General features: G+C 39.8%; 1 protein-coding gene across 1 annotated transcript; it reads left to right on the top strand.

Annotated features, from left to right (window-relative positions):
* Positions 1-212: 212 nt before the first annotated feature.
* LOC147447933 (uncharacterized) lies at positions 213-1,041 on the top strand. The gene is made up of 2 exons (XM_086523705.1): positions 213-699; positions 770-1,041. Exons 1-2 carry the CDS (start codon positions 213-215, stop codon positions 1,039-1,041), a joined length of 759 nt encoding a protein of 252 aa, XP_086379831.1.
* The last annotated feature ends 19,071 nt before the right edge of the window (positions 1,042-20,112 follow it).

The raw sequence follows: 20,112 nt of genomic DNA on the forward strand, positions 1-20,112 counted from the left end.
AAAGCTTTGAATTGATTTAAGGTGTGCCTTATTGGGTGATATTGTGGATTTAATAGGAAAATGGTCCTACTTGGTTATACCTCAAACAAATAATAGTTCATTATGATTGTTTAGGTAAAAGTTATTTTGAAAGGGTTATTAATTATTTTATGTGAAAATATGTATGTAGTCCTCCAATTGAGAAATGTTCTCGTCGAAAGGGAAAAGGACCTATGGCTATTGATCCGATTTGCAATGATCAAGTGAGCTCTGTGGCAATCACAGAGGACTTTGATGACAATGATAATATTGGTGATGAGAGCGAAAGTACTGACATTGGCTTAGGGTCAATGAATGAAGCTGATGCTCAAATAGCTAGACAAGAGGCAGCTTTGGAATTGGTTCCATTTCATATTGCACCTCAGGTTGCATCATCTGCTGATTTTGAAGATGATAGTCATTTGCATATGGATAGAGGAGAGGAAATTCTCAAAACCACAAGGGTTTTTAGTTGTTTTGAGTGTCCACTAGTGCCTTTGTGTAGACTCATTCCATATGCTCGCGTCCGTGTCCTTAGATCGGATGTTTCTGGATTAAAAGCTGCATTTGCCAGAGAGGGTTACATAAAGGAAAAAGGTGCCTTTATTGTTTCACTGCAAACATGTCAAAAGGAACAAACATTGTTCATAGGTAATCATTACTATTTTAGAGTGATTTTGTGTATTGGTTTTTTTTGTTTTTCTTTTAATTGTTTGACATTTTTTGGAGTCTTGTTTTTTTTAAAAAATAGCCGATATTGTTGACACTTGGGACCCTATTTGGAAAGACATAAATAAAGATTATGAAGAGGAGTTAGCTTTGCAGCCTCAACTAGAGTCACTGCGTGGTAGAATGTTTTATGTGTGGGAAGGAAATCACAGGGCGGTAGCATGGCAAGCAGCAATTAGAGAAATGTTTTCCACTAGCAGAGAGAAGCATTGTAGGGTCTTGTGTACGATCATCGACCCTACAAAGGTTTCCGAAATAGCATTATTGACGAGCTTGCAACACATGAATGTGTGAGTGCAACTATATTCTTGTTTGTAGATAAACTTCATATGTTTGAAGGTTAATCAACTTACTAATATTTTAAACAGTATGAACACCCATGCTCTAGTGTCATCTCATCTACGAGATGAGTTGGTAAATTGTTCAAACATTTGCTCTGTAGATCATGAGGATTACCTTCGTGCATTGCCGGAGAATGACCAAAAATTGATTGACACTATGCGGAAGAGAACCACAAAGGGAGAGGAGCCATGGCATCCTCTAACACGAAGATATCTAGCTAGACTTGTTTTTGATGTAAGTGTGCTTGACATTGTATCTCTTTTTTGTTTTCTTTAATGGAAGCCTTTTGTTTTGAAAAGAATTGGTTTATTTTGAAGGTTCAAATGTCGAAAGAACTACACACTAAGTTAGAAAGCAAGAAACCATTGCTTTCTAGCGAGGACTTGAAAAAAGAAGAGGTTAAGATCATGCATGATCTTTATTATAAGTTTTCAGATCATGTAGGAAAGGTATATAACCATTTCTTAGTGTTTTCTTTTATCTATGGTGAGCGGTGATTTCAATTAACTAACATTCTTGTTCGGTAGATTCTCAACATTGTTGACCCAAGGTTAGGGAAGGATTGGTTTGATCGTGTGATGAGCCTTCAATGGGGGAAGATAGTTGGGCTACTCTTGAGAAACTAAACTTGATTGCTCTACATGATGCTTCCATAGAAAATAAAATCTTATGGGTGTCATTACTAGAGGCAAGCAAGATCACCCGTGCAGCTTATTGCATGGTCAAAGGAGACCGCAAGTTTCGAGGGTGAGCTTCTGGATGCAAATAGTTTATCAAGAAATTGTTGATGTTGAGTTATTTGTTTGATTTTTTTTGCATGCTTTGGGTGAAAGGTGGCTAAAACGAGAGGGAGCTTTGCAGAGGATCTTAGATAAATCTAAGAAGCTTCTTGTAGACTATGTGGATGTGCCAGGAGGGATTGATATTCCTCCCTCGTGCACCATGGATATGTACTACACCGAGATTGTCGTGGAGGGAAGGAAATTTTTGTTTCCTCTAGAGGTGGCTTTGGAGAACAAAACAAAGGACGTAGAGTTGCAAGCCTTAAAGAGGATTGACTACTCTCGCATGGCTTCTCAGCGACTAGTTTACAGGTAGATAATTTTTTTGACTATTTTTGTATCATAAAATGGGCTTCAACTAATGTTGCATATTGCATCTTCTTTGAGATTATAATAATTCTTTGATGGTTTTTGTAGATACTTTGCTCACCTCTTGACCATGCATCACATTGCTGCAATACCTGTGCTTACACGTTCTTGGACTCACATTGAGAGCGGGGAGGGATGCATGTATCCACCAACCATGCATCAACTCTTGCAGTGGGAGCTTGAGCATTGTCCTTGGTGGATCGACATGGATAGAGGCCATGTCCTTGCTAGAGAGAGAGAGTTGCATAATGTGAAGTCTACAAGAGTCACATCCAAAGATCTTCCACTACCCAAAGCCACAGATGTTGTTGCTCCATCTTCTCATCCTCTACCATCTCGTCGACCCTCTCAAACTTGTAAGTTAAAGTCATTATCTCTTTGCATATACCCTTAACTTCAATAGTTTGGAGATTTTTAATTATCTTGATACTTTTTTCTACATTGAAGCAACAAGCTTTTTGGACAAGGCCCAAAAGGCATCTGCTACTGCAGACCATGTGATCGATGTGATTGATGATATGTCGGGTATAATATTGTTTTTTTTTTTGGAGTCTTGTTGAAACTCAATTATATTTCTCATGTTTATATAGAATATGTTTTTGTTCTTGCAGAGAGTGGGGGCACACAGAGATTGCAACGTGCCCATCAGTTTGTCTTTACACCATTGCATTTTCAGCATGTTGAGCAGTCTAGTTGCAGTGATACTAGGTGTGTTGCTTTGCTTGGTGACTATATTGCGATTGCTGGAGATTTTCGTAGCGGTGTGCAGTCTAGATCATGGATGCCTGTACACGAGCATATGAGTAGAGCTCGATCTACAGAGATTACATATAGGAGGAGTGGTAGATCAGTGTCATGGGCTGCAGACTTCATCTTTGTTGACTTGCCTTTTGGAGGCAATCTACATTCACCATCACCTCAACCTTCATGGGATATATGTACAGAGGATCATGTACGATCAGCTATTCATTTGAGTCATAGTACTTTGGCAGACTCGGGGTGGCTGCTTGTGATGGCGTCTCTTGCAGGTAAAAAAATCATTCTTAGATATTGATATTGTCATTAATATGTTCATTTTTAATCATTGATGGCTTTGTTCTTGTAGGAGACATAGTCTTTTGGGTTGAGAGATTTTGCAGGGCACCGGAGTTGATCATTCATCGACGTGTGGTGGTTTTGCATCATGTACCTTACGGTTATGTAGTGTCATCTGGCGAGCAACAAGAGGTGATCTTTCTATTTATAATTTCATGGTAAGCAAGTGTGAATGTGCAGCTTTTAAAATTTATTTATTTTTTCCTTGTAGTGCGACACTTCTATTATGTTCTTGGTCCACAAGCCCGGACCACCTCCACCTCTTTACATTGCAGAGAGTGGTTCTTTGTTTCATGGTCTAGGAATGACTGCCATGGATAGCACTATGCATCACTATTTGCCAGATTCTGGTCGAGCTCTTATGGACTTCGGATTGCCATGGAGAGGGTCTGCGCAGAAGAGCCATACTTTTGTGGCATGTTTCATTGAGTTGTTGTGTCGTCCTAGGGGATTATGTATTGATTTTGGATGTGGGACGGCTCCTATTTTGACAGGTTGTTTGGCCTTTGGTCGTGCATGTGCATCCCTAGATTTTGATGAGACACTTGTTTCCACTTGCTTGCAGCCCTTGCTTCGACCAAGGAAGCGAGGGAGAGAGGATGCAACCACATCCATAGATGTGGTGGACGATGGAGACCGACCCGTGGGTGGGAACCCTTTTGATGATTTGTGATATTCCCACTCGACTTAGCACAAGACATTCATAGTATTTATTTTTTTTGTGTTATGGTAGCGGACATTTGTGGTTGATTATCTTTTTGTTGTCTTCCCTATCATTGTATGACTTATGGATAAACATTGCTATTACCTCTTGTAGGTTTTTGTGCTTATGATATTATAGGCCATTGTTGTTCTGTTGAATTGAAATTGTGTGTATTTTGTTTCTCTGAAGTGCATTACCTGAATACATCGAGGCGGACGTGAGACGTATGACATTGGACCCACGTTATGATGGTCGTCCAAAAGATAGGCCTCGAAGAAGGCATCACTTCATAGATGATGAGTGTGCTTCAAGTTAATAATTTGTATGTAACTTTCAACAATGGTGTAGTATGGCTTTGATTATTGATCCAGATAGGGGTTCAATAATGTAGATAGGGGTTTGGTAATGTTTTCTCAGCATCTCTAATGAGTATCACATATATTATTGTATACCTACTTTTTTCACTCACGTATGCAAGGATGGGTCCACAATGCGGTTTGTGATGTTTCTTTAATTAAAAGGCCTCGAAGAAGGCATTGCTTCATAGATGATGAGTGTGCTTCAAGTTAATAATTTGTATGTAACTTTGAACAATGGTGTAATATGGCTTAGATTATTGATCTAGATAGGAGTTCAGTAATGTAGATAGGGGTTTGGTAATGTTTTCTTAGCATCTCTAATAAGTATCACATATATTATTGTGTACCTACTTTTTTCACTCATGTATGCAAGGATGGGTCCAGAATGCGGTTTGTAAGGTTTCTTTAATTAAAGAAAGCATCGCTTCATAGATGATGAGTGTGCTTCAAGTTAATAATTTGTATGTAACTTTGAACAATGGTGTAATATGGCTTTGATTATTGATCCAGATAGGGGTTCAGTAATGTAGATAGGGGTTTGGTAATGTTTTCTCAGCATCTCTAATAAGTATCACATATATTGTTGTGTACCTACTTTTTTCTCTCATGTATGCAAGGATAGGTCCACAATGCGGTTTGTAATGTTTCCTTAATTATGTCTTTGCTATACTCTAGGCCCATCTCTATTCTCTTATTATCACTTATTGAGAGACTCGCTCGGTTTTTTTCTCGCTCGGGAAAACTTGCTCGCCAACTTGTAAGGCTCACATTTGTCTTGAAAAAAGGCTAGAAAAGCCTACTCAAAACTACCTTCTTCAATGCCTTGTCCCCTTAACCCCACACAACATTAGCCTTAATTCATAAAAATTAGGATTCCTTAGAGGGCCCATGCAAGGTCCATATTTCTCCTAATGTCATGGCTTGTAATTTTGTCCAGCATGAGATCTATAAATGGTAGTGAAAAAGGGTCTTTAATGGTTTGGGCATTGAGTTTCATATAGTCGCCATAGACTCTAAGCTTGACTTTCTTCTTTGGAACTACCACTATAGGAAACAACCAGTTGCTAAAAGCTACCTCTATAATGAATCCTGCCTTAAGAAAATTATATCAATCCCTTCTTTGACTTTATTTGCATAATTGGGATTAATTTTGTATCTCTGAAGTCTTACTGGTATGGCATCAGGTTTCAATGGTATGAAGTGCTCGCATACTTCTAAATCCACTCCCTTTAGATCTATATATTCCCAAGCAAATACATCTTTATACTTTTGGAATAAGGCTTTGGCTTTTTCCTTGATCTCCGGCTTCAAATGTTAATTGATTTTAATCATTCTTGGTTCTTCTGCTAAGTCGAGATTCCATTCTTCAAGTTCTTGGTCGTCCAAAAATAGCCAATTTGGTCCTCCTCTTTTTCTCTTAGCCAATGATTCAACTTCTTTATTTGTTTGAATTCCCATAGCATAATCATTAAATGGGTTTTCAACTTTTAAAGGATCATTCTAAAGATCATGTTGTGGTACTACTGGGAAATGGTTTTTGATTTCCCACTGAGCTTTTGAGGTACATGCTGGTCTAGTTCTCGACCATCTATCTGGACATCTTTCCCTAGTGTTTTCTTTGATAAAATGGTCTGGGTATTGTTGTTTCTATCATTCCACTTGTTGTTTGTCCATTAGCACCGCACTAAGGTCGATATCCGTTAAAGGAAAAATGTTCATAGAGGCTAACATTGTCTCAATCTTTTTGGTACCATTTTTCTTATAGAGCTCTTTTGGCCTTAATGCCTTTCTCCATGATCTTGTGCAATCTGTCTTGATTTGGATTCTCCTGCTGGAACCTTGGATGGTTAATGTTTGGTTTTCATAATCATGTATAGCCCCATTGGTTTTTAACCATGGCCTTCCTATAACATTCTATAAGCCTCTTGGACATCCAACACCAAGAAATTGGTTTTGAATTTCTCTTTCCCCACCCTTATTTGCATGTTTTCAATAAGACCAGTGGCTTGCACTACCGTGATCTAACATCGTTATTTTGAATGGAGCTGGCTTCATGTTAGTTATTTCTAGATTATGTCAAAGATGCTCACCGAGAATATCCACTCCTACTCCCCCATCCAAAATAACACCAGATAGCCATTCCCATTGTTTTTGGAGCTGATAGTCTATTTGATTACTGGAACCTCATCATCTCTCATGCCGTCAAATCCGCTGTTCTAGCCTCTGCTTTGGATTTCCTCTTTTGTCTGATTAAATTAGCCGCCTCAAGTAATGTGTGTCGAATGCCATCCAACTCTACAATCAATTTCTAAATCTGATCATAGACTTTGACATATATCTCATCCTGCTCATTGCCCGAGCTCCCACTATCCAAACTAGAAGACTTCTCTTGAGAATCTTCACAGTTTCACTTCATTGGTTCTCTTGTAGCTGCTGGCTAGCTCTGTGATGAATCCACCTGATTCTTTCCTAGTCCAGTAATTCCAATTTTGATCAAGTCTGATTTAACTTGCCTTGATTCTTCTCTCAGACTATGTACTGTAGCAATCATAGACTTATCTAGTTCCTCTATTTATTTCTTCAATTTTGATTCTGGAGGCTGGACTAGTCTTTTGTGAATGGTTTGAGTATCTCAACTTTTTGGCTATTCTGACAATTTCTTTGATAGATTCAGTGATTTTTGCTACAAGATCCCTTTGTTCCTACCATTCATCAAATAACTTTTCCTTACTCTTAGCCTTCCACACCTTCCTCTGATGTTCCCACTTTTTGGCCTTAGCAGTTTGGCCATCTTCTTCAATAGGGATTTCTTCAATCACTATCCCTCTACTTCTTGTGACTATGCTTATGGGTACCGGCCCTGGCGGTTTCTAGTCAGCTATCTCTGGCTTTGGTGATTCTGGACATTGAACTGCAAAATGACCATACTTTCCACAAGTATAGCAGTTCATGTTTCTCTTGGAAAATAATCCTCTGCCTCTACCCCTTCTAGTTCCATTCTGATAGCCTCCCCTTCCTCCTCAAGTGCTTGTATTAGATTCATTTTCCCTAGTACCACTGACTCCATCTGCCTTAGGAGTTTCTGGATTCGTAAGGGCTATCATTAGCAAGTTGGAATTGGAGCTGATCTCTTGAGACAGCTAATTCCAGTGTTAGAAGATTTCAGCTACTAGTGTGAGAAGATTTCAGACAGTAGACTGGACAGAAATCAGAAACTAGACTGGAATTTGGATACTGGAATAAGAATCAGACTTATGTATTGGAAATAAGGTTCAGATTCAGATTCAAAAGACTGGACGAGAAGTAAGTGTAACTGGAATATATGCCAGGATTGGAATTACAGATCAAGATTACAGCGAATATGATTTACAAAGAGAGTACAACCGATAATACTACCAATGATTCTCAAGTACAAGTGTAGCCAAAGTGCTAACCCAAATGATAACGATTGCCAACCCGATTACAATGTAATGGGCCCTATTTATACACTTCGGGTTTACTGTAGTAATTACCATAGTAACTACTAAGTAATTCGCTGCCCATCTCCTAAGAGGACGTTCCCACATAGTGAATTATCCAACTGTTTACATCCTTCCCTTCTTTCTTGAATTTTGGCAAGATTCCAAAATTTCTGAAAAATTCTGCTGTCTAATTCCGATGTGAGACTGAAAAATCTACCGTCTGGTTCTAATGTTGGGAATCGGGCTTGACCATTGGCAGAGTGGTCACACAAAGATTGCGAGAGGCAGTTGAAAAGGCCAAGGTAGAGCTCTCAACAGGCCAAGGTAGAGCTCTCATCTCCACCTGCCCGCTGAGGAAGAAAATTTGCCACTAAATTTTGAGATGGAACTACCCAGTAAGTTGAAAAGGATCCTCCTTCTGAATCAGTCGGTAAATGGCCTCCTGCTCAAGGTGATCCCGCCTTTCGGTGGTCATCTCTACTTCATAAGGCGTGAGGGAATGATAGGTTTTGGTGTCAGGATCATAGAGTATACGCCTGCCCTTGGTAATCCTGGTTCTGGCCAGCTTATGACAATGCGAAGCCATATGGATCCATCCTTTTGGAAGAGGCTGATTAGTTTTGACTCGAGCTTCGAAAAGAATCTCAGCCATCTCCCTATACTGTGGTGCCAGACCCGCCTTTGCTGCAATATCCTTTTCATACAATTTAGAAGATTCGACAGTAAGTTGTAGCAGCTGATTAGTAATCCTGGTCAGGCCTTTGATTTGAATCTTCCACTGGCCCATACACATCCGGATCCTATGCATCTCCTCTTTCAGTGCCTGAATATCATTGATTTGGAGAGCATCATTGAACAACGTTTGCCAAGTCTTCCATTCCACAGTTGATCGCTCATATCAATCCTGAAGCTCATCAATAATCTTGAAGTATGTAAGGCGATCAACTGGTTCTGGGTGTTGAGGATACAATGCTGGAAAGAATCTTGGCATCTCTGTATCTCTTGCTGGAAAGTCATATAAGAGAACTGAAGAATCAGGCATGAATTCTAAAAACTTGAGAACAACCTGGTTCTCTTGCTGCATCATCTTTCTGGTGATTCTCACTAGCTGGAACAATGTTCGGAGAGTAGTTTCCTGTGCTCCGACTGACATTCTAGTCTGAGGTCCTTTGCTAGTGGTTGTCCGGTCTTCAAGAACGGCTCTGACTCTCTAATCCAAAACTCCTCTGGCAGTTTGCATTTGCACCAAAACTTCCTTTAGTTGTTCCCTAACATCCTTTATACATCTGTAAGTCGGTTTGTTTCCCAGCAGAAGTTCTAATTCCAGGGCAAGAGAGCGACAATCTGCAGTAGACTGCCTTTGCAAGTGTGGGTTTGTCACTCTCTCTTCAGCAGTGACTATCCATTCAGGAACTCTTTCCAGCAGTTGGATTGTACTGGGATGCGCAGGTAAATGGCAAGCTTCTTTATCATGGAAATCTGCTGATTTCCAATGCTCCACCATTTCCCTGGCTCCAACATACAGCCTTTGAAACCGTTCCAAATCAGACAGGAGATCATCATCCTTCAGATACTGTCTGGTTATGGAGCCCTGTTGATGTCTCAATTGCCTGTTCAGGGTAATAAGCTGCAGTGAATGTTGATGATCAACAGCTGGTCCCTCATCTTGCACTTTCATTTTCCCTTTAGCATCCCTATTGAGATGGGTTTGATCAGCTGGTTGATTTCGAGTGTGACTCGGCTGCTGTTCTTCAGTCTGCTGATTACCCGACTGGTGCCCTTCATTCTGTCCTTCCTGCTGGCCCTCATTCTGGCCTGACTGGTCTGGCTATGAAACTGGCCTCCGTTAGCTGGCCCTGTACCACCAATACCAGGTCCTGGAGGTGGAGATGGTGGTGGGGCATCATCATCATCATTTGTATGCCCTTCTTCTTGGTCATCCTCCTCCTTATCAACTCCATCCTCCTTGTCTTCATCTTCCTTGTCTTCTTCTACCTCATCCGGAGAAGTCTTCTGCTCAATATAATCCAATATGTCTTGATTCATCAGAGCAGTATTATACTCAGTCACCTTGTCCTACAAATCACTCTGCATACTTTCCATCAAGGACTTCAAATTCTCTAAATCAAAAACAGCATTGCCTGTTGGATTTAGAATTTCAGCCAAGCTGTTATAGATGTATCTTTTAGTAAGAGAAGCCTTCAGAGCTGTATGGCAAATAAACAGGGAGTTGAATTCCACCCGCTTCATTTTGAGCATTGTTTCAGCCCCCGTTTTGCAGCTCTCAGTGCTTCATTCCGTTCAATCTTGATGATCATTATCTCAGATTTAGCCTTAGCTAGCTTCTTCTTTAATAACTCATTAACCCTTTGTTGGGGTATAAAGCCCAATGTGGTTGCCCAGGTAAGAGGGCGGTCCGCAAGGTATGTACACATATTCTTTTGTAAAAACCTAATAAGAACTCACTATGCTCTACACATTACAGTAGCGCGAGTTCACCATATCGTCATGCTCTTCTTCTCGCACTCTCTCTCGCGTCGCACTTCTGCTCGTACTCCTTCAAATGGTATCAGAGCTCAGATCGAGGCTCGGGGCAGCATTTGCAGGTATCCAGAGTCACCTGCTGAGATTGGAGTGAGATTCGACAGGCGAAGACACGACCCCAAATCCTGTGGGAGCTCGAAGGGCTTGGTGTTCTCAGAATCTCGTTCTGAGGTCATCTCGGCCACCGTTCGGCTTCGACAAAGTTCTGCGCAGGCCATTTTCGACTACGTGGTCTTGGCGGGTGCAGATCTGACTCTGCAAATTTGGGGTTTCGGCCTACGACTGCAGGTGCTGAGGATATCGGCACTCCCAGAGTGCTGATTTGTGGAGTCTACACATCGAAGAATGGCTCACAGTTCTTGGAGGCGTGTCACATACGACATGGGCGCATCTACACACAGACTGTAGGCGACATCCACTAGTTCATCAGGTAGCTTGTGTTTGCTGCTTGATATTCCAGATTTCATCCTGACATTGCAGGTACTTCCACATGGGATGTATTGTCAGAGATGATGTATGTCTGTTGAGGGTTTGCTGGCTGTGAGTCACGTAGCAATCAACCGCCGCAGCGGTTACAACATATACTATTCACCAAATAGTGACCCCACTGCATGGCTTTGTGGTTAGCATGACATTTGTTTTATTGCCTGTTGTAGTCTACTCAAGGTGCATAGGTGGAAGCAAAAGAGAGTGTCTAATGCCTATTTATGATGATGGGACATCCTATTTATGCATACATAGAAATGCATGGAAAACAATATGCTGTGCAAGAAAGATTTTGAGGGGTCTTCAAAAAGATAGTGTAGCTATAAAAGCATATGACATAGCTTTGCAAGCTGGCACCCATTTAAGAATGGTTTTCGTTGACGAGGATATGTGCTATCATCTTACTGTGCACTGTGCGTGAGTGTTGGACTCTACGACACTCCACCAATTGTAAGTTAATAGACTTCAACTCTTATTCTCATCTCATCCAGCATGAGCGACACGACTTAGATATGCTCAACTCTTCTAGCTTGAGCATAAGCCTAATAACTACGACTCTTAGCACAGAGTTTATTATGACTTGAAGCTTTGGGACTAATGCTTTGCTCATTTTATGGCTCAGCAGCCCGGCTCTGACTATGCCAAAGAGTGTTTTTTGCACCCTGGCGACTTGACTTTTTACATTCTTGAGCCTACTACAAACATTTCTTTAGGTAAAACCAAGCTCGATTCCTCAAAAAGAGGATTACTGAAGGACCAAGTTGGCATTGAAGGTTTCTTTTGCCATGCCTATTTTATCATCTTTGAATCTGCATTTGCGTTGGTTGGGTCGTCTTTCTTTGATTGTGAAGTCTCCATTATTTGTTTGATTTTCCAAATAGGCTGGTTGATAGGAATATTTGATGTTGTTGTAGGCCTTTGTTCACTATCGGCATTTGGCTTTTGACTAGGAGCATTGGAATACTTAGGAATCCAAATCTCTTGATGACATTTGTAACTCCTTTGTTGACTTTGCCTTGCTCTAGGTCTTGTTCAGTTTTTTAGATCTTCATGCAGGTCTAGTGTAGTTGAAGTTGGCTTACGGTTGACTGGTAGCCAAATCTTTATATACCCTGTGTAAAATCCTTGTCCAAGAGGAACATTCTTTGAGATCCGTCTTTGTTCTGTATACTCTTGAAAGTGGTGGTAGACTTCAGCATCTTTCAATGTTGTTCTATTGTATACCTGCTTCTTAGGTATCCTAGGATATTGTCGAGGTTGATACCTTGTGGGCTTTCTTTCTTGGGAGGGACTTGACGTTACTTCATATGCCCTAACCTGTGGTTTTGGTAACCATATCTGTCTGTTACCTCCATAGTACTCCTGTTCTTTTAAGCTCCATTGTGATGCTATCCATCCCATGTGTTTGTCTTCATGTGTTGATTTCTTGTCCTTAATCCAAACTAGATCATTGACTTTCACTAAATCATTTGGAAACCTAACAGTCTTTTCAAACTTCGGTGATATCTGGACAGCTTGACCAAATTCATGCAAGAATTTGTTGTGCAAAAAATCAATTTTAAGCTTTTCAGGTGCTTGTGCATCCTTATGCTGATTTTGAACTTGGAATGCTTTTACTAGTGCTTCTAATGGTAATGCAAAATCATCTGATTGCATTAAAAATGACAGGTTAATTGCACTTACATCAAGATTTGCATTTCCAATTTTCTCTGTACCTTGCTTGGCGGTTAATGTATCCCTGTTGGCTGGATTTCTTGGACAATCTTCAGAAAAATGTCCACCTTTTCGTCCACAATTTGAGCAATATGCCATGACTGGTGGTATTTCATTTGGTTCTGGCATGTCAAGATCTAGCTGAGAAGTTTTTGTTTCTATGATGACCAAGTTGTCGGCATCTTCTTTCAAAACACTGAGCATCAAGTTTTAGACTGCTCCATCTTGACGTTTGTACCGTCTTTGGCTTGATTCTCCAATTAGACTGGCTTCTATTGGTTGATCTGTTGGATCTTCCATCTCTCGCTCTTGATTATAGATCTGACCACTCTAATCCATGTACAATGAACCTGATTGCATATGCACTAATTGGATGCTTTGCGAGCTTGTGCAGAATTTTGGATAACCATTTGGTTTGACTTTTTAAATTTCTATCTGCACTTTATCTTTGAGCTTACAATACCTGGCTCCACTGAAGTATGTGAACATCTGGGAGTTCTCTGAATCTGGTTTTACTCTGATCAATAGAATCTTGGCTCCTGTGCTGCTTTTGTTGTTCATCAAGTATCTATGGCCTTTTGAATCTGTATACAAGACTTTATCTCCATTGTAGCCATAAAGCTGTAAAATTTGCTTGTTTGCACTTGTACTGATGTTGTCATTGCTACTAGCTTGCTCTGCTGTACTTGAACTCTCAACTCGAGATGAGTCCATGTCAACTGGTTCTGTAAAAACTGTCTCCTAGCAGATTTTGGTATTCAGGTTTGATAAGACTGCTTTTGCCAAAGTATTGTTGGTAGTTGATTGCTCTTAAACTCACAAGAGTTGATTAACTCTAGCTCGAAAGTGCCAGAATTGATTGCAACCTTTGAAATGATGAAAATCTAGGCCTTGAATAACCTAACCTGTAGATTAGATTGTTATCCGTTTTTTTCCACTTGACTTGAATTCAGCTCTTGTCAAGCTCCCAATCCTTTTCCTGCAACCTGGTTCTTCAATCTGAGCTAAGTGAGTCAGCAAATGAGATTTCCAAATTCTATCCTTGCAAGGAGCTAAAGGACTAATCTGTAAATTGAAACTAAGTTAACAAGTACCAATTTGGATCTGATGGAACCCAAGATTGACCATTGGCCTTGTATTATGTTGTTCTAGCACTGTACAAGCTCAAAAGTCAAAAATCTTGTTTCTGGGGCTCAAAAGTAAATAATCTTGATTATTTACTTTTCTCAGTTTCTACACTTTTTAGGCTTGTTTTTCCAAGTAATTACCTTGTTGTGGTCTCTCGACAAGTTTGGTTGAGTTTGATCAATTTTTGTCCAAGTTATCAACTGTTTAGTGTCTGCACACTCTGATTCCAAGAATCTGGCTTAAGTCTCAATTTTGTGATCCAAATTTCACCAAATTTGATTTATGGAGTCTACTTGATGTGCTTGACCTTGTGGTATATTTAGTTGTGCAAAACTTCTCAATTCTGGAGAAAATGTAAATAATCACGATTATTTACTTTTGGCAATTTTTGGTTAACTGAGCATGTACACTTGTTTAACACATCAATATAAGCATATGAGTCAAGTTTCACTGAATTTGAACAAGGTTTATCAAGTCACACTCAAGTTCTCGACATTCAGTACATATTTCACTTTTTATCAAGGTTTTGGTCTGTTTTGAGATCCAAACTTCATGAGCCTTCACAAAAGATGTTTGCAATATGATTAGAGTCTATGGTAGCAACCTTGGTCAGTTTTGAGCCAAAAGTTAACTATCACAATTATTAACTTTTGACCTAAAATGAAAACTTTTTTCAACTTTTTCAGAGAAGAGTCTTTTCATGATCTATTTTGAGCCTATGAGCCTTCACAAAAGATGTTTGTAATCATGCATAGAGTCTTTAGTATCAACCTTGATCAGTTTTGAGCCAAAAGTTAATTATCATGATTATTAACTTTTGACCTAAAATGAACAATTTTTTCAACTTTTTCCCTAGACAGTGTTTCTATGATCTATTTTGAGCCTATGAATCAAGTTAAAACTTAATTTGAACAAGATTCATCAAGTCAGGCTCAATTTCTCGACAATCAGTCCGATTTTAGTTTTAGCAAGTTTTTGGTCTGTTTTGTGATCCAAACTCTATGAGCCTTCACAAAAGATGTTTGTAATCATGCATAGAGTCTATGGAATCAACCTTGATCAATTTTGAGCCAAAAAAGTTAATAATCACGATTATTAACTTTTGACCAAAATGAACAATTTTTAAAGCTTTTTCACTAGACAGTTTTTTAATGACCTATTTTGAGCCTATGAATCAAGTTAAAACCGAGTCTTACAAGATGGCGAGCAAATTTTTACAAGCAAGAAAAAAAACGAGCGAGTCCTTCAATAATTTTTTTTTTGATTTAGAGAGATTTTGAAAAGTGAGTACAAGCTCTCATAAGGAAATGCCAATGGTGAGTACAATTATAAAATAGTTGTGCTCTCTACAAGTGAGGTAGCTCTCATCTTGGCCGAGCTCTGCAAAAGCAACTTCACTCCACTACCATCTGAGGCGGTTTTCTGAGGTGCAATCTAGGTCGTGAACTCAGAGGGACTCTAATACCAATTGGAGTTGTCATCAATATTTGTAGCCCAAAATAGCGTGATAGCCTTTGCACTCATCATCGCTAGCTAGAACGCGTCTGCGTTGACAAAGACTACTTTGGAGTATGTGGTATAGTTTTTGAAAATAAAAAGAAGAGGAGAATCAACATAGATTCTCCTGATGCTGTCTGTGTAAAATGGTGGAACTCCAGTTGGATGGTCACACTGAGGGCTGGATGGTGACGCATGTGCATGTGACAAGTGTGTGGTGAAGGTTAGGAATCTCTCTCTCTCTCTCTCTCAATCTCTCTCTCTCTCTCTCTCTCTCTCTCTCTCTCTCATATGAAGACTCCATGGAAGGGTGCTCTGACTCTACGTTGTGATGCACAATATTGCAATGCTCTTTTTCTCTCTACAGGTTACAATTGAAGAAGCACATGACGGACTATAGCCTGGGCCTCTCTCTCTCTCTCTCTCTCTCTCTCTCTCTCTCTCTCTCTCTCTAATATCAAGAACCATATTTTATTGACTCGTTTTAATAACCCACACAATATTGACTCCATTGAAATTGCTTAAGCTTTTGAACATTACTTGGATCCAACCTTGAAATTAGTTGAGTTTTTGAAATTTCATATTCGCAATGTCAGAACAAGTCCTTCGCAAACCAGGATCTATTCACTTGTTGGGAGTACTGAAGTTTCTGTTGATGCCAACAAATATATGTGGAGGCAAATATATGTGGAGGGAAACATTCCACCATCTTTCGAAAGACACGTTGATGATAATGTTCTCCTTCCTTAAAGTTCTCCAAATAGCCAGCTGCTCGGTCAACTTTGTTAATTTTGACATTTGGAGGAGATTAAAAGCCATCGCAAAACCGCAAAGTCCAAGGGCTGCTCCTATAGGTGCAAAAACCAGGTGGACCTCAAGTTGGATCGAACGGTTGCCTCTGCCCATTTTGATTCCTAGATATTGTAGCTTCAAATGCAATGATTTGATTTTTAAAAAATCCAAAAACCTCAATAGTATACCCTATTAAAGGGCATTAGTTCTGCTTGTGAACATTGCTCAAACCAATCCGCGCCGGCGCAGACTGGTTTCGATAGCTTACACGCAAGGTTAAGACTATGAGCACTGTAATTGCGACAAAATTGGTCAGCTTGTGGGAACACTGCTGAAACCAGTCCGCATCAACCCGACTGGTTTCGACAGCTTACATGACAAGGCTTATAAGGCGGATTCATCTTCATAATTGGCATCGCCATCATTGGGTGTGGTGGCATCGGTGGCGTCATCAAGGTTGTATACCGGTTGCAAGGTTGGCTCCAGCTTTGGCTGCTGCGATGGCTGAAGATTTGAAGGCTGCTCGGGCGGCATATGAAAAGTTGGCCACAACAGGTGTTGTAGCAACATTGGCGTCAACGATGGCTTGTTCTGCCTTTTCAGTATAAGCAGCGTGGAGATTATGTGAAGAATTTGCAAGAGCGCCAGTAGATGTGTTGCAGATGTTGTGCAGTCAACATTCTTGGCCTTGGCCTTGTTTCGGCTGCATGGGCGCATGACTAGTTTCGGCTGCATGGCAGGAGGGCTTGGTGGCATCTGCAACAACGATCTTGGTGAAGGATCTTGCAAGACATGCCAATGTAGGAAATGTTTTGTCGACTCAACAAAGGTTGCACTGGATAGTGGGGATTCACCAACCCAGCAGCCAACAGTGTATTGAAATTAGGCAAGGCCTCAGGCCTGGCTATGTGAGTAAGATGCAGTGGAGCAACTCGAGGTAGTATTACGGCAGCCCGAAGAGCAATATTGTAAACATGCAGATATTGGACGTCGCATGCCTGAACGAGAACATGGAAATACTGTAGGGCATCATTGATATTAGCAGCAGATGTTGTAGGAAGAGTTGCAGCATCAATTGGGGCAGTAAGGCACTGGTTTAATAGCAGTAGCAACATGAAAAGGCAGCGCCATGCAGGGCTCTTCGATGGACATGGGTTGTAACTCCCGGATTGATAACGGCTTACGAATGATATCATGTTGATCAGGATCGTCCAGAAGAGATTATATTAGTGTGTGTGTGTGTGTGTGTGTGTGTGTTACACAGAAAAAGAAGATGAGAGAGAGAGTACACACGTAGATATGCGGGTGTATTATTGGAGCGGTATACATGGGATTGTTATATAGGTTGGAATAGGATGATTTGAGCAGGTACTCATACTCTGTGGGATCACGAGGCGTGAAGCTGGGATATTTTATTTATTTATTTCAACAGCTCTTGCATGATATCCACGCCCATCGACATCATCTGCGTGTCCAATGCCCTCCGTTGGCCTTCCATAGATCAAGGCTCAATCTCCTCACATGTTGTCATGTCACTAGGTGTTTTGGATGCTCTTCATTAGGAAAAATATTTTAAGATTCTTGTTGAAGCCATCCAAGGGCACACAGATCTCGGGCAGAGGGGCGTGTCATGAGGCAAGCTAGCGAGGGAAAATGGAAGTGCAAAGGGGGGAGCACAAATTTTTTTTAATGCAAGTAGTGTGTGTTTCTCTGTAGGAAAGAGCACATGCCCGACTGGTTTAGGGCAAACATTTGTTTTCTAAATGAGCTAAAATGATAAGATCAAACAACAGACTTTGCCCACCAATTTCAATTCACCCTTGGATGGCTCCAACAAGAATCTTAAAAGATTTTTCCTAATGGAGAACATCCAAAAACTCTTTGAAATTTAATGGCCTCTACTAGCTTGGCCTTCCACAAATCATGATTAGGCTTATATGTTGAACCTATTTTGAAAGATTCCGGGTTGAGAGGTTCAAGTTTAGCGGGACTAAGCTACGATAGGCAATGCTAAGTGGAGCTGGGCTGTGATGGGCCGAGCGACACTACTGTAGAGCTGAGAGCTATAATTAGAGAAGACCTGCTAAGCTAGGCAAGATGAAGACAAGTGAAGCAAGATGGGAGAGAAGCATTGAACAGAGAGGTAGACAAAGAGAGTACTTTGACTAGAGAGGTCTACAGAAAGAGTGCTTGTTCAAGAACAAAACCCTACCTTTACAACGCATTCACACATGACAACAAGATGAGCTTTAGTGTTTTCTTGGAAAAAATTAAACGAATGTTAGGTTTGATTTCTTAAATTATGGATTTGATGGTGATTTCGTAAGGGATTTTTCTCCTCGACGAGTTTGTTGGCTTCATCGGTTTTACCCCTTTTACTTATTTTGCTTTAATTGTCACTATAAATCTTGAACATTGTTTATGTTATGTGGTGGGCAACTATTTCTTTGATTTTTTGGTTGTGCAATGATTATCAACATGTCTTTTGTGCATAATGCCCATCTCTATGATACTTGTATGACATGACCAAAATTGAGAACGATTTCCTCCTAGAACATAAACTTGTGTTTTCAAAGGTTTGTTTGCAGCTTTACTGTGTATGGCCATCAACAAGGTCAAAGACTAGTGCCTATGTTTCATACTCACATGGGGCAAATCAAAGTTGACACTATTAGGCAACAAGTTTTAGCATTGATGGTGGAGATTTCTCTTTGCATCCTCTCACTTTGTCATAGAGCATGTAAAGCTTGAGCCTAAAGAAAATAATAATGGAGAGCATGTTTATGCCCTTTATCATGAGGTTTCTCAATTTTACAAGGTTATTTTGTCTACTTTTCATAGACTTACTGGAAGTTTGTTAGTTCTAACCTTTTTAGTGTTTTTGATGCATCTGCAATTAACCGCTTTATATGTACTTCTATGACTTGGGATTTGATTAGAGCAGCTACTTTCTAATAATTTTTAATGTATGACCCATTTGTGTACTGGAGAAGTTGGTTGGATTTAAGATGACATGAGTATTTTCTTTAATATACCTTACGCTCGCATCAATTTGTCAAGGGTGTTGCTCATATTTTCTCAAAAATTGGCTTCGCTCGGTTTTCTTTGCTCGTTGATTTGAAAGCCTCGTTAAAACTTAATTTGGACAAGATTCATCAAGTTTATCAGCTGTTTCGTGTCTGCAGACTCTGATTTCAAGAATCTGGCTTACGTTTCACTTTTGTGATTCAAATTTTGTGAGGTCTACTTGCTATGCTTGACCTTGTGGTATGCCTAAATATGCAAGATTGTCAATTTTTGGAGCAAACGTAAATAATCGCGATTCTTTACTTTGACAAATTTTTTGCAAGTTTTTGTCCTAAATTTGACACAGATCTGTTAAGCACCTCAAGTTAAGGTCCCTAGACAATTTTCATCAAGTTTGGACAATTTTTGGTCAAATGGTGATCAGTTTTCTGTCCGCAGACTGACTTTGCAAATTTGGTCACAATTTTCAATCCAGTGATCCAAATCTTACCAAATTTGGTTTGTGGGCTTATTACAACATGGTAAAACTAGTGGTATGCTGACTTGATCAAAAAAGTTTAAAAATGGGGCAGATGTAAATAATCACGATTATTTACCACTGATAAAATTTTTCATCTTTTTGATCAATTGAGCATATGCACATGTTTATCACATCAATATAAGCCTATGAATCAAGTTTCATCAAGTTTGGACAAATGTTTTTCCAATTTACACTCAAGTTTCAAAAAGTCAGTACAAACTTTAGTTTTTACCCAGTTTTTTGCCAGTTTGGTGATCCAAATCTTTTGTGCCTTTACACATGCAATGAGTCACTGGTATGAACCTTGTTCAAATATGAGTTGAAAGTTAACAATCGCGATTATTAACTTTAGGCCCAAAACTGACACTTTTTTTGAACTTTTTCACTGGACAGTCTTTTCATGATCTATTTTGAGTCTATGAATTAAGTCAAAACTTAATTTGGCCTAAAATGTCAAGAAAAAGTAAATAATCTGAGTTTTGGCCAACTCTTGAAAATTTTACCTCAAAGTGTCCTTGAGCTTACCCACCACTGGTTCATATAACTT

Source organism: Adiantum capillus-veneris, chromosome 11 (assembly GCF_014529385.1).
Source record: "Adiantum capillus-veneris isolate H3 chromosome 11, ASM1452938v2, whole genome shotgun sequence".
Classification (NCBI taxonomy): domain Eukaryota; kingdom Viridiplantae; phylum Streptophyta; class Polypodiopsida; order Polypodiales; family Pteridaceae; genus Adiantum; species Adiantum capillus-veneris.

Bases quoted from the DNA above. Each gene is read 5' to 3' on its own strand.
- LOC147447933 (XM_086523705.1), top strand. From the start codon at position 213: ATGGCTATTGATCCGATTTGCAATGATCAAGTGAGCTCTGTGGCAATC. The intron at 700-769 runs GTATTGGTTTTT...TTTAAAAAATAG, and splicing joins CTATTTTAGAGTGATTTTGT to CCGATATTGTTGACACTTGG.